The 14,181-nt window shown below is 40.0% G+C and overlaps 1 protein-coding gene across 1 annotated transcript in view; it reads left to right on the forward strand.

The window, feature by feature from the left end:
* The window catches only part of SPAG16 (sperm associated antigen 16), a 702,831-nt gene that overhangs the window by 479,492 nt on the left and 209,158 nt on the right, over positions 1–14,181 (forward strand). The window contains 1 exon segment of the mRNA XM_026647788.1: positions 6,173–6,299. Coding sequence (XP_026503573.1) covers positions 6,173–6,299 — 127 coding nt within the window.

The following is a 14,181-nucleotide window of genomic DNA, read 5'->3' on the forward strand; positions in this document are numbered from 1 at the left end:
ACCCCATATGGAGAATGGGATACTATGTGGGCAGGAGGATTTGCCTGCATAGTGTTCATTGCAAGGGCAGAGCCAAAATAGCCTTCTGCATTCCCTCTTCTAGTACTGGGGTAGCTGTTAGCCAACAAAACATATCACCAGCATTGCTATGACTCCATTGGTTATGTTGGCACCAGATTACATTGTTGCGTAAACAAATGGCCTGATCTTGCTTTCATTGAAATCAATGGGAGTTTTGCCATTGACTTCACTGTGAACCAATGCAGGGCCAATTATGTTTTTTGTCATGGCAAGACACTTTATAACTTGATGTCAAAGAATAGCTGCCATGTTAAATTCAGCTCCATTCAAAATACAGGAAAAGTATGTTTAATTTACACTGCCTATCAATGTAAATTAAAATTCTGCAGCAAGACCAAAATGTAAGTGGTTAAAATTGATTGGTATCTTTTTAATGAAAGGAGAAGCAGTTTGAACCATCTCAGAACTTTAAGAATGGAGATGTCACAGTTAAATTATGAGACTCATCAATTTTCATTTTTCTCAAGGAGGTATAACAGAAGAATATAATGATAGTTTATTGCTGACTTGTGAAGTTGCTGAGTCAGAGGAAATGTGTTTATTTATATACCTAGAAAATATTAATAAAACATCATACTATCTTGTGGGTTTTTTCCCCTTGTTGTTTCTAGCAGTTAAGCCTTGGCTTTGATATTAGCAGACTAAAGAGGAAGGGATGGAGGGAAGAGTGGAGAATTTTTAACTTATCAGTCAAGTCTGTATTGCTTCAGGGGTCTGTTTCTTTTTACATGCTCAGTTTCTTGTGTACTGGACCGAGGGTTTGGACTGCCAACCTCCCATGGTGATAAACTAAGGCCCAGTCCAGTTCCCCCTGAAAGCAATGTCAAAACTTGCATTGTCTTCAGTGGGGGCAGGATTGGGTTGCTACTCTAATGTAGCCAATCTCCAGCCACTGCTTGCCTTACTCCCATGAGTAGTCACACTGCGCTCAATGCGATTGCCGATGTGAATAATGAGAGATTTGGCACTTAATCTTATTTTTACCCACCAGTGTGGTTTAAAAGTGTACAATGAGAAAACCTAGCCTTTGAATAAGGCAACATAATTGCAGTTGTGAGGTTTAATGACTTTGGGCTAGACTCTGCAAATTGATCCGTGCAGGTAGACCCCCCAAACCAGCACTGAAGTCAGGGGGCTGCCCACACAGATCCATTTGCACAATATAGCACCACTGATGTTTGTCCAGGATTTTGAAGATGAAAGTACTCTAAATTCTGAGTATTATTAATATCAATTATTTATACAACCAATTATCTGATCTTCATTTTATTTCTAAGTGTATGTACATTTACATTAGGGAAGAGAATTGCTGTATGTTTACAAAAATAATAATAAGCACCTATGTACTCCAGCACTTTTCTTTTTCAAAGCACTGTACAAACATTAATTACACAGTGACTGTAAACGGAGTATTCAGAATTAGAAGATAACTTCATTTTATTGAAGGGAGGTAATGAAAGAATAGCTTGTATTGAGCTGAATGGGTCATATTGGCAATATTATACACATCTGTATCTTTTCTAAGACAAATATGCTTTATAGAGGATATGTCCCCACTCATCAATGTCTTATGAAACCCTGGTTATGTTTAGTGAAATAATGGGTCAAGAAAAAAATCATTGTCATAAGTGATGGTAGGCACTTTTTACTGAAATACTAGTCGTTTTATATTCTTGACATGAATAATTGGATGTGTCATATGTGAAGCTACCTAGAAATAAAATAGAGGTAATAAAATATAAAGACGTGATAGGATGTATTTATAACATCATAAAACAAACTGGCATTTTAATGTCTCAAGCCAGCCCATTTGCTATACTTCTTTTTTGATCTTGGCTAGAAAGGTTCTGTGCCTGATTTAAACACGTTTTGGAGATAAAGTCACATAGTGGGTAACTAACAGGGTGTGTTTCTGTTGATGGTATTCTCCTTTTAACTGGTCCAATTCTATCAGTTTAACAGGGTTGAGATTGGTGTGTGATCTTACAAAACTTTCACAGAACTACTGTGTGTAGATTATTTGTTAATCACGTTGTGGTGCAAATTTCCCACATGTTTTTAGTTGATAGCAAAGGCAGTTCAGATGGTCGGATGTTATATGATAGATATGAAAAAGGAGTTTAGTGTTATTTTCCATGTTATGATTTGAGAAAACAATTGTTAGGAAAGATGCTGCTTTTTGAGGCAATTACTTAAGTGCCTTTTTTGAATCAAGGCCTAATATGGCATTGGAATAAGATAAGTTGCATGTGTATTATTGCATAATTAATGTGTGTTGGTGCTTTATTATCTTTTTTCATTGTAACTTACTATACAAGGCCCCATTTTAAGATTAATTATTCCATTTTTTTATCATTTCTTTCATTTAAAAATCTGGTGCAGTTGATTCTATTTTTAAAATGGACACACCTTCAATTGCCAGCCTGTGTTGATTACTTAGCGTGAACACAACCATCAGCGGATCCCTTTACACCTAATATCCTACAGCTAGGGTTTTGCTATTTTCAAAAAGAGACCATGGGAACTTGCTGCTCTGAGCAGCACATCCAGAATGGTGGCTGCAAGTAGGTGTGGTGGAATGACATGGCGCACAGTCTATGGCTCGCTAGACTTTTAAACTGACAACAGTGTGTGTGTAAGGTGATAGCTGACAAAGTAGCAAGGTGTTGGAGATGGTTTGTCCTCTTTAGTTTAGGTGGGCAAAGTGCTAATAAAGTGCATCCAGCTGCCTGCTTAGCAATTTTTACCAAGTGGTATTTGAACACTACCACAATTGCCAAGGCCAAATATTCAATAATCATGAGTCAGCCCCTCCCCCCCATCAACATTTTTTTTTAAATTAAAAAAATTGGGGTTATTTCTATTTGCCTTCTGTTTTTTTAAGGTACACCGGGGTCACATTTGTATTCTGTTTTCTGCTAACGTGAGGGCTAAAAACTTACTTTAAAAAAATGAAAGCTGAGATACTCATGTATTCATATGACTCCAGTGGCTGGGGCTTTGAGGAAATTGTCAGGTTGGTACAAATACCTAACCTACCAGGAATAGGTGGTTTCCTCTATTTTCTGAGCTACCCAAAAATTTCTGAACCACCTAAACCCCATCTATAATGAGTGTTTGCTTTACAAAGAAAGGATTCTGTTCTTTGTTTCATCAGGCTATCTCTGGAGCAACTAGTTTTAAAACAATGGAGTTTCTCTGGATTTCCTCCCATGTCAAAAGTGTAGAATCTGGCCCATTGTGTATAAAATGTGCTAGAGTCAGTTGGTATATTGCTTCAAACCAAGTTTTCCTTTGCCACAGTAGAACATCTAGATTGTATGCAAGAAATGCACTCTCATTTAAATTATCTCTCGGCTGGAAGGGAAGATGAGTTTGTTTTATATAGCAGTCAGAGGTGCTCAGAAATATCAGTCAGTCAGTTACCAGAGTGGTAAATTAAATCTGGAGCGTGAGAGAGCTCTCTCATCACTACACATTGGTATGGAGGTGGCAGAGAGAGAGAGCTGTATCTAGCCTAAGTGTTTAAGTGCTTGATGGAAATGTACAACTCATTTCCTTCCCTTCCATTGCTGTTATTGTCCGTCACTTTAGTCCATTTTCACCTTGCTCAGGGATTCTGAATGGGACCTTCCTGCTCTGGCACCTAATTAATCTCTCACAAGTCTGTTCTTGCAGCCAGTCTGCCTGGGATGCCCCTATTTTAGGCCTTATGAACTCATGAACAATTCTCTTCCTCCCCCTCTCCACCCCTCTGTCCCATTCCACAAACAGATAAGATGTAGTTTTCAGCTACCTTTTTGGGAAGAGTGTGATATAAATCCTCTTATTACATTACTGTACAGAAGTATATCCCCCAAAACGTGCTTGTGCACTCACTCTCTCTCTCTCTTTCTCTTTTCTTTCTTCTTCTAATGGAACATAATGTTACATTAAGATATAAACTGGCCTAAATTTTCAAAAGTTCCAGGTGGGCATTCAACATCACCAGTCATTCTCTTACATGGCTCTAAGAGAGAGTGCTGAGTACCCACCATCTGAAAATCAGTTTCCCTTAAGGCATATCAGCTTGGGTACCCGAAAATCATTAGTCACCTTTGAAAATGGAGGTGTACATATGCCCATATGCATGTATATCTGTCCTGATGGTTAAAGCTGTGTGACCATGGGGAATATAAAACATAATAAGTTACTTTATCACTGTATAACAAATAATCATGAACATCAGACAAACTATGCAGTAATCTCTAAAAGCCAGGAAGCTACATGTATGATATAAATAACAGATTCTTTAACTTGGATCCTTATTACAACATAACACATACTATACTATAAATACTATAAAATATATAGTATAATGTAATATCTATAATAGAATAATATGTACAATATACAGTGTATTTGAAATATATTTCCTGGGTAAAATTTACACACACACTCCTCTACACCCTCTTCAGAAACAATATTAATCTTCAGATAGGGAGCCTGGAAAATGGAAAGGAGTCTTCAGTAAGTCTGGGAACTTGCTTTTCTCTGGCAGATCAATGTGAGCCTCTGGCAAGCCTCTTTAACCTCTAGTGGTCTGCATCTGATCTCCAATGTTTTTAGTACCAAAAAAACCCTGCAACAGCTCTATGAGTCTTCTGGCATCATGCAGGAATGGAAAAAAACCACAAAATCTTTAATTCCCTCTGCTGACAGCCTCCTAAAGAGAATACTGTAAGAAATTTGGCCTTTTGCAGTTGCCCCCCCCCCCCCACCCTCCAGTAATCTAATTTGCCAGCCCAATGTATTCAGTGGCCAGCTCAGAACTGGTTGTTTTTAGGTATCAAACCAAATGTGCAATGAATAAAATACTGAACTAACACTTCGAATTACAGTGGGTAGTGGTGGGTGGCTGCTTTCTGTTTGTTTGCTAGTTTATCTGCCGCTCTTTATTTGAGGCACTAGGACATACAGGACAGAACTGATCTTATTACTAATTGTAAAATTCGGGGGGGGGGGGTTATGTGGTAAACTATTCCTTTTGAAACCTTAAACTGGCTTGACAAGCAAGTAAGGATGCAACAACTTGATATGGGCAAAAAGGAATTGTGCTTTGGGGTTTTCATAAGCTCATTATCCTCCCCATCCAAACTGTTCCAGAAGCAGGGTTGCATTCTGGAAACCCCAAAATTCCAGAGCAGAGGAGAGTTGGTTAAATGTTTCTGGTTTGGACTCATCTATGCTTACCCCTTCCCATGCCCTTCTCCTGACCATCACCAATCCAAATGTCAATCATTGGTAAAGCAAAATAAATAATAAAAATAAAATAAAATCAGTATTTTGAACACTTCTGAACTGAGACGCTTATTTCACAGAATCATAGAAATGTAGGGGTGGAAAGGACCTCAAGAAAACATTGAGTCCTGTCCCCTTTGCTGAGGCAGGACCAAGTAAACCTACACCACCCCTGACAGGTGTTTGTCCAACCTGTTCTTAAAAACCTCCAGTGATGGGGATTCTACAACCCCCCTTGGAAGCCTGTTCCAGAGCTTCACTACCCTGATAGCCAGAAAGTTTTTCCTAATATCTAACCTAAATCTCTCTTGCTGCAGATTAAGTTCATTATTTGTTGTACTTCCTTTAGTGGACATGGAGACCAATTGATCATAGTCCTTTTTACAACATCCCTTAACATATATGAAGACGATTATCAGTTTCCCCTCAGTCTTCTTTTCTCAAGACTCAACATGCCCAGTTTGTTTAACCTTTCTTCATTGTAGAGCCATAGTTTGTATAAATGCTCTTTGGAATATTAGTAAGGTGGTAACTTATTTTGCTGTCTTTTGATCTTTTTCTCTCCAATGCAGTGGGTACCTCTCAACCTTTCAAAAGTTCAAATAACTCTATAGAAAGCATAAGGAACCTTTTGATGATGGTTGTTTTAGCCTGTGCTATAAACCTTCCCCTATGTATTAACTTCTCTGAAAATAGTAACTGAGACAATTAACTCCATTTGAAATCTGATTCCGTTTTACTGCCATTGTCTTCTAGACTGCTGATTCTCTTTAATGGCAAGTTATATTTCTGTCATTGTTTTCTTTTATAGTGAGAGATGCAGATACACCATGCGTGGACATAAGGATTCGGTCAATAGTATAGAGTTTCTTCCATTCTCCAACACCATTCTCACCAGCTCAGCAGACAAGACCCTGTCTCTCTGGGATGCCAGAACAGTGAGTAATCTGTGGTTTTGGACTCTTTCCGAATATACGGAAGTTAGTGGCACTGTGCAAATACAATGGTTGATTAATGAAAAGAAGTGTAAAACCTGGTGCAGAAAATCAACGTTTGTTAGGGGACTTGGTAGTAGTATACAGAGCCGTTCATCTTCAGGTATTATCTACTGACCAAAAAGTTATTACCATGTAACTGCTCTTTGGGGGACCTCTGAAATGTGTTGTTCATCTAAGTACATTTGCTAATATGCAGATATCAACATCACAGGAGCAACAGTCACACTTAGCATTAATTGTTGTCCTTATTGGCATTCTTAGCAAAAAGGCTGAGGGCTGAATTCCAGCCTTATAACTGCCCCCTGCAGAATGGAGTTGAGAACAATGGTAAGACTGTGTGTGGAAGACTGCCCTACTACAGCAACGCTGTATTTATTCTGCAAATAGAGCAGTTGACAGTGAGCTCTGTCTGGTACCTTTCATAAGCATTAAAATTGACTTTAAATTATTTATAAAGAAAATTTAGCAGTGAAAAATGGTTGGGGGTGGGGGAGGAATAGAGGACACAATAATGTGTAGGTCTAATATGTTTTCTTTTTTGAGGGAATGGCCTTCATAACTCACTGCTGACCTCTCATGAGTTATGGGTCATTCTCTCAAGAAAGGGAATATATCACTGTGGGTACTGGCTGAAAATATACATCTCTCCCTCTCATTCTTCCCTATCCTCACTTTTTCCTATGTGCATAAAGGCCTGGAGTGATAGGCATTCACACAGTATATACAGTACAGAATGATGCTTGGTACATTGCAACCTCTTGATCTCTGTTGCTTTCAATCAACACCACAATTTAAATGTTTAATCCTCATTGATAAAGAATGTAATAATAAAAGTTCTCTTAGGAATAAAATAAGAGGGACAGATTTCCACCTCCCATGGTAATACCCAAAGGATTGGGCCAAAAAGCAGAGAGAACAACCATGGTATTCCTCCTACACTGTGGGAATTCTCAAGTAGCCTGTTGAACTGGTATTATGTCCCCTTTGCACTACTCTAGCAGCACAAAGCAACCAAAATATAGAATATACACAGAATATAGGAGATCATGTTGGTATGAAAAATAATTATGTGGAGGAGAACTATGTGAAAGAGGGAGAAAAAGTCATTGCTGTAATAGTTACGCAAATGTTAGATGTGAGAGAGATGTTCTCGTGAAGGGGACAGTGGAATATTCTGAAGTTAATTAGCCACTTTCTATTTATGGATCATAGAAACAGACAGGATAGAAGGTCATTTAATAAGTATCATGAACATTAAGCACAACAAGTTAAAATGAGTCAATCAAGACTCATTGTTCTTAGATATGGAAGTTAGTTTCTGAGGAAGTTTGACAGAAGTATGAATAATTCAAGAAGAGAGTGAATATTGAAATATAATAATAAAGTTAAAACTTCATTGGAAAAAAGATCTTTGTTTATATTAAAATACCCTTTTTTTTTACCATAACTTAATGCCTAACACATTATCACTGAAATCTCACCAATATTGCTTTGTTCACTAACAAAATGAGAATAAGGACATTTATTTGTTCACGAACAAAATGGGAATAAGGACAACCTAGGAAATTACAGACCAGTCAGCTTAACTTCAGTGCCCAGAAAGTTAATGGAGCAAATAATTAAGTAATCAATTTACAGACACCTACAAGATAAGAAGGTGATAAGTAACAGTCACATGGATTTGTCAAGAATAAATCATGTCAAACCAACCTAATAGCTTTATTTGACAGGGTAACAAGCTTTGTGGATGGGGGGAAGTGGTAGATGTGGTATATCTTGACTTTAGTAAGGCTTTTGATACTTTCCCACATGACCATCTCATAAACAAACTAGAGAAATGTAATCTAAGTGGAGCTACTATAAAATGGGTGCATAACTGATTGGAAAACCATTCCCAAAGAGTAGTTATCAGTAGTTCACAGTCAAGCTGGAAGGGCATATCAAGTGGGGTCCCACAGGGATCAGTTCTGGGTTCAGTTCTGTTCAGTATCTTCAAGATTTAGATAATGGCATAGAGAGTACACGTATAAAGTTTGCTGGCAATATGTAGCTGAGAGGCGTTGCAAGTGCTTGGGAGGATAGGATTAAAATTCAAAATGATCTGAACAAACTGGATAAATGGTCTAAAGTAAATAGGATGAAATCCAATAAGGACAAATGCAAAGTACTCCACTTAGGAAGGAATAATCAGTTGCACACATACAAAATGGGAAATGGCTGCCTAGGATGGAGTACTGCAGAAAGAGATCTGGGGGCATAGTGGATCACAAGCTAAATATGAGGTAAAAGTGTAACACTGTTGCTAAAAAAGCAAACGTTCTTGGCTGCATTAGCAGGAGTGTTGTAAGCAAGACACAAGAAGTAATTGTTCCATTCTACTCCGCACTGATTAGGCCTCAACTGGGGTATGTCTACACTTACCTGGTAGTTCGGCGGCTGGCAATCGAAGTTCTGGGTTCGACTTATCGCGTCTTGTCTGGACGCGATAAGTCGAACCAGGAAGTGCTCGCCGTCGACTGCGGTACTCCAGCTAGACGAGAGGAGTACCGCGCAGTCGACGGGGGAGCCTGCCTGCCGCGTGTGGACCGAGGTAAGTTCGAACTAAGGTACTTCGAACTTCAGCTACGTTATTCACGTAGCTGAAGTTGCGTACCTTAGTTCGATTTGGGGGTTTAGTGTAGACCAAGCCCTGGAGTATTGTGTTCTAGGCACCACATTTCAGGAAATATGTGGACAAATTGAATGTCCTGAGAAGAGCAGCAAAAATTATTAAAGGTCTAGAAAACATGGCCTATGACAGAAAATTGAAAAAACTGGGTTTGTTTAGTCTGGAGAAGAGAAGACTGAGGGGGGGGACATGATAACAGTTTTCAAGTACATAAAAGGTTGTTATAAGGAGGAGGGAGGGAAATTGTTCTCATTTACCTGTGAGGATAGGACAAGAAGCAATGGGCTTAAATTGCACTAAGAGCAGTTTAGTTTGGATATTGGGAAAAACTTCCTAACTGTCAGGGTGGTTAAGCACTGCAATAAATTGCCTAGGGAGGTTGTGGAATCCCTGTCATTGGAGATTTTTAAGAGCAGGTTGGACAAACACCTGTCAGGAATGGTCTAGATAATACTTAGTCCTTCCTTGCGTGCAGGGGACTGGACTAGAAGACCTCCTGAGGTCTGTTCCAGTGCTGTGAGTCTATAAAAATTAGCCAGTTTTTGATACAGTGCTCACTATGGTTTGCCCTTTACTAAACTTGGAATTAAACCCTTTTCAGTATTCGTTCACCTGCACTGGTTTTCAAGAATGGATAGCTTTCTACTGTAGAAAAGGTCTTTGTCCAAAACATAGTATCTGTTTAAAATAGTTTTCATGTTTATTCTACTTGTGTCCCTTGGGATATCTTGCAAATCTCAAATAAATTGCACATATTTGGATAGCACTTAAGTGACTAATTCATCATGAACACCTTATTTCTTTCACAAATACTGAATGATCAGGTTATACTAATGGTCTCTTCCAGAAACATGAAAAGCAGTTTAGTCACATTAGTCAGACTGGAACAATGCATTTTCCCACCTCTCTGGGATCAATTAGTATTAAGGCTTACATCTAAAGATGTTCTCTAATGAAACATGAAAATTATACACTGGTTTATTTTCCTATAAGTTGGGTTTAAAGCTTCTATTCGCATTATTAATCACATCCTGCTCCTAAATCATTAGCCTAAGTCAACTCTCTATTATTAAACATAATGGATGCAGAGAACAGCACGTCAATTCTGTCTAAGACAAATGGACACATCCGGAGAATTTTGGAGGAGAACGGAACATAAATCTTTATAATCACAAAGCTGATTTTGCAGAGTTTGGAAATGAATGAAATTTGCATGTTTGTTTGTTTTTCTGATAGCATGCATGGTTTGTTTCAGCAGGTTGAAAAAATATCCATGATGCTTTCATTAAATAGGTAGTATGTTGTTTTCTGGGAAATAAGATTATGAAAGGGTAAATAATATTTAGATGATCATGGAACTTTCCAAATGTTTTGGAAAGAAACACAACCTGTTGAATTTGAATTGGAAGCTTCCTAACACTGGGCCAAATTCCCACTGGATGACATGTGTGTAACAGAGGGCACAATTCAGTAGTGGAATCTCTTGGCAGTAAAGCTGAAGATTTCCATGCCAAGCAAAGCTGCTGAATTTTTTTCTTTCTTTTTGCCAGTTTCATAGAAATACAAGCATTCTGGCTTTTCAGCAGAATATTTTTTTGCTGTCACATCAGAGTAAACATCTTCTCTTTGTGGGAATCGCAATGTGTATCCAATGTTAAATGTAAGAAACATGAGAAAATCACAAGCCCCTAAAGCACAGTTCACCTGCCTGGTTAGTTCTGTCCAAGATAAGATGGCTGCCATTCATCTGTATTTCTCACATTCTAATGAGTAATTTCCAGTGCTAGTCAAATTTGTTTGAAGAAAATAAAAACAAATCCAAATATTCAGTCATCTCAGCCTGCATGTGTGCTGAGTTTTCGAAAAATTGGATAAAAAACAATAAAAATCAGAGCATGTATTTGTCTATATGTGTGAAGTCATATTTGATTTAGTACGGTCTGAGGCAAAAAAAATGTCAAATTCTGTAACTAGAGATTTCATATTGCAAAGACTTACACATGTGCTTAGCATTATACCTCTGAATAATTCCATTCTCTTCAGTGAGACACTCATGTATAAAATCAAATACATGCATAACTCTTTGCAGAATTAGGGCCATACTGTGCTTATTTTGTATTCTAACTATAGGGAAATACTAGGTAACTCAGATATTCTTTAGTTATTGCTGGCAAATGTTGACTTTTCAGTGGCAACCACTGTAATTCAGTTGTGAGTAGTACAATTTAAGTCATTATTCATGATTGCTTTCAGATTTGTCTCTTATTTTGCAGTGTAGTCTACCAATTTCAAACATGCTTTTTATTCTTCCATACTATTCTGCAGCAGAATGCTAATATAATAACATAGGTGATGCCATTCCTATCCTGCTGTGAAGCTAATGTCCCTGGAATTCAAATAGAAAGGCAGCAAGCATGTCAGATTTTTACTGTTTGGGTTAAAAATGACTCAAACATTGGTAAAATAGCTCAGCATAACAGTGGCCAGGCTTGTGTTCAAAATCTATACATCAAACCTTATCAATGACTTAATTTGTGGACTGAAGAGCACAGTCAAAAGCTAAAAGCTCTGAAGTAGTGTGGTGTCTTTGATGAATAATGCAGACATCAACAACAGGAGAAGAGGAAGAAAACTAGATGAGCTTGTCCAAAATACTGACACTTCTGCTTTGATAGCAGCAAATAACTCCCATTAATGCTAACTCATTTTCTTAGCGCCTATGTCAGGAAGGCCTGATGACCAGCTGGCCTAGCGCTCAGGTTGTGGCCTTACAGTTTCTGCTGACCTAGTCATCCCAGAGGGGTCACTGGCTGTGGCTTCATCACCCTTGCGTGCTCCAGTTGCTCCCCCTGAGGTTCTGCCACTAGAGAAAATCAGGGTGGCAAGGTAGAGGGACCCAGGCCCTCCCACTCCAACAGGTCCTGACCCATGACACTAGGGGTTTATCGAAGTTCCCAGCCCAGTCATTGAGCTATCCCAAATTATGTTTTCCCTTTGTCACTTTCTTCCAGTCTGGAGCTCCTCAGGTTGAGGCACCATCACAGGCTTAGCAGACTCTCCTCAGTCTCTTAGTGTCCTGTTCAGTCAATCTCTCTTAGGGCTTTCAACTCCCAAGGAGAGAGGGTGGGAAATCCAAGTCCCTGCTCCTAGAGTAGCCCTCACAAAGCTGTTGCCACTCCTGGCACAGCTCTCAGCATCAGCCTGGCATCCTGGTGCCACATGCAGCTCCTTCCCCCTTTTCCTGAGTACCAGCATCCTTTTAAATAGTGCCCTGCACCTGCTGAGGGGTGGGACATTCCCTAGATCAGTATTGCTCTATTCCCTGCCTTGGTTCAGTGTGGGCCCTGCATAGCCCATCACAAACGGTGCCCTTCCGTTTCAGAGTCACTGGTCTACTTATGTTGACAGCCCCTGACCCCACCCCCCATCTCAGGAAAAGAAGTCTGCATTTTTATGATCTTTACCATTTGGCTGCAGTACTTGAAAGCAGTATGGTTGAGGGACATATACCACCACATGACTTGGTTGTCGTGGTCCTTCATGGATTGTAGCCATTATAGGGACACGTGATCCAACACTAGCTGGAGTGGTTGGTCCCATAGGTAGTAATTCAAGGCCTCCTCAGCCCCTGTTAGCACTAGAGCCTCCCTCTCTATCACTGAACTGGCGGCTTCTCAGGGAAACAGCTACCTTCTAAGATATAAGACAGGATGCTCCTCTCCCCCTACTTCTAGTATAAAATAAAAGGTTTTGAAAAGTCTGGATGAAATAAAAAGGGTTCCTAGGCCAGCTGTTTTTTAGCATGTGGAAGGCTTTGTTGCCGGCCTTGGTCCGCCAGATCTTCCTGAATGAGGTATCTTTTAGTAGGTCTGTTAAGGGTGCAGCTATTGTGGCAAAGTCAGGTATGAACTGCCTATAATACCCCACTAGCCCCAGGAAGAAGCATTCTTATTTCTTCATAGAGGGGACAGGGCATTCTGACAAGGCTTTTACCTTCCCTACTAATGGGCATAGCCCTCCCCCGCCCACAGTGTATCCCAAGTAGCTCACTTCCCAGTTGGCTAATCGATATTTAGCCAGGTTAGTTGTCAGTTCGGCCTCTTGGAGTGCCTATAGGAGCTCTGTGAGGTGTTTTATGGGATAGTTGCAGGTCCCGCTGTAGATGACAATATTGTCGATATAAGTGGCCACGTATTGACTAGGTGGGCGCAATACAAGATCCATTAACCTCTGGAATATAGCCATGGCCCCATGCAGCTGAAAGGGCATGATTCTAAACTGACCAGGACCATATAGAAGGCTGTGTTTTTCCTGAATTTGGGGACAAGGAGGAATCTGCCAGTACCCCTTGGTTAGGTCAAGTGTGGATATGTACCTGGCAGCAGCCCCCAGCCTCTCTAGCAATTTATTAACCTACGGCGTGGGGTAGGTGTTGAACTAGAATATTGCATTCATTTTTTGAAAGTCTGTGCAGAACCCTGTTGTGCCATCCTGTTTGGGTGAGAGCTCTTGGACTTTGCCACTCATTGTGTGACTCCTCGACAACTCTCATGACCTACATGTTCTGTAACTCTTGTCACACAGTCACCCACAGTTTTCTGGGTAATGGTCATACACTTTCTCATACTTTCTGGCCAGATTCAGTCTCTATACAACGGAACAGTCAGTGCATCTGGCCTGCTGTTGCCGAAAACACGGAGGGGGACATGTTGATGAGTTTGTGTGTCTGTTGTTTCTGGTCAGGTTATAAGCATTCCACGACTGATATGGTCCCTGACTGGGGAACCATCATGGCACAGGGGCTGAGTTTGGGATCAGGGGAGAATGGGGTAATGAAGACCCCCTCTCATTCTTTCCACACTTTCCCTAAGTTGACATGATATATTTGGGTGGCTCTCCTCTTCCCAGGCTGGCAAACTTTCTGGTATACAGTCCTGACTATTCTCACTATTTCAAAGGGCCCTTGCCAAGAGCCAGCAGCTTGGATTCATAGGTAGGTAGCAGAAATAGCACTCAGTTCCCTGGTTGGAACTCTAGGATACATAGAATCATAGAATATCAGGGTTGGAAGGGACCTCAGGAGGTATCTAGTCCAACCCCCTGCTCAAAGCAGGACCAATTCCCAACTAAATCATCCCAGCCACGGCTTTGTCA

This window comes from Terrapene carolina, unplaced genomic scaffold, assembly GCF_002925995.2.
Source record: "Terrapene carolina triunguis isolate 2854851 unplaced genomic scaffold, T_m_triunguis-2.0 Scaffold62, whole genome shotgun sequence".
In the NCBI taxonomy this organism is placed as follows: Eukaryota; Metazoa; Chordata; order Testudines; family Emydidae; genus Terrapene; species Terrapene triunguis.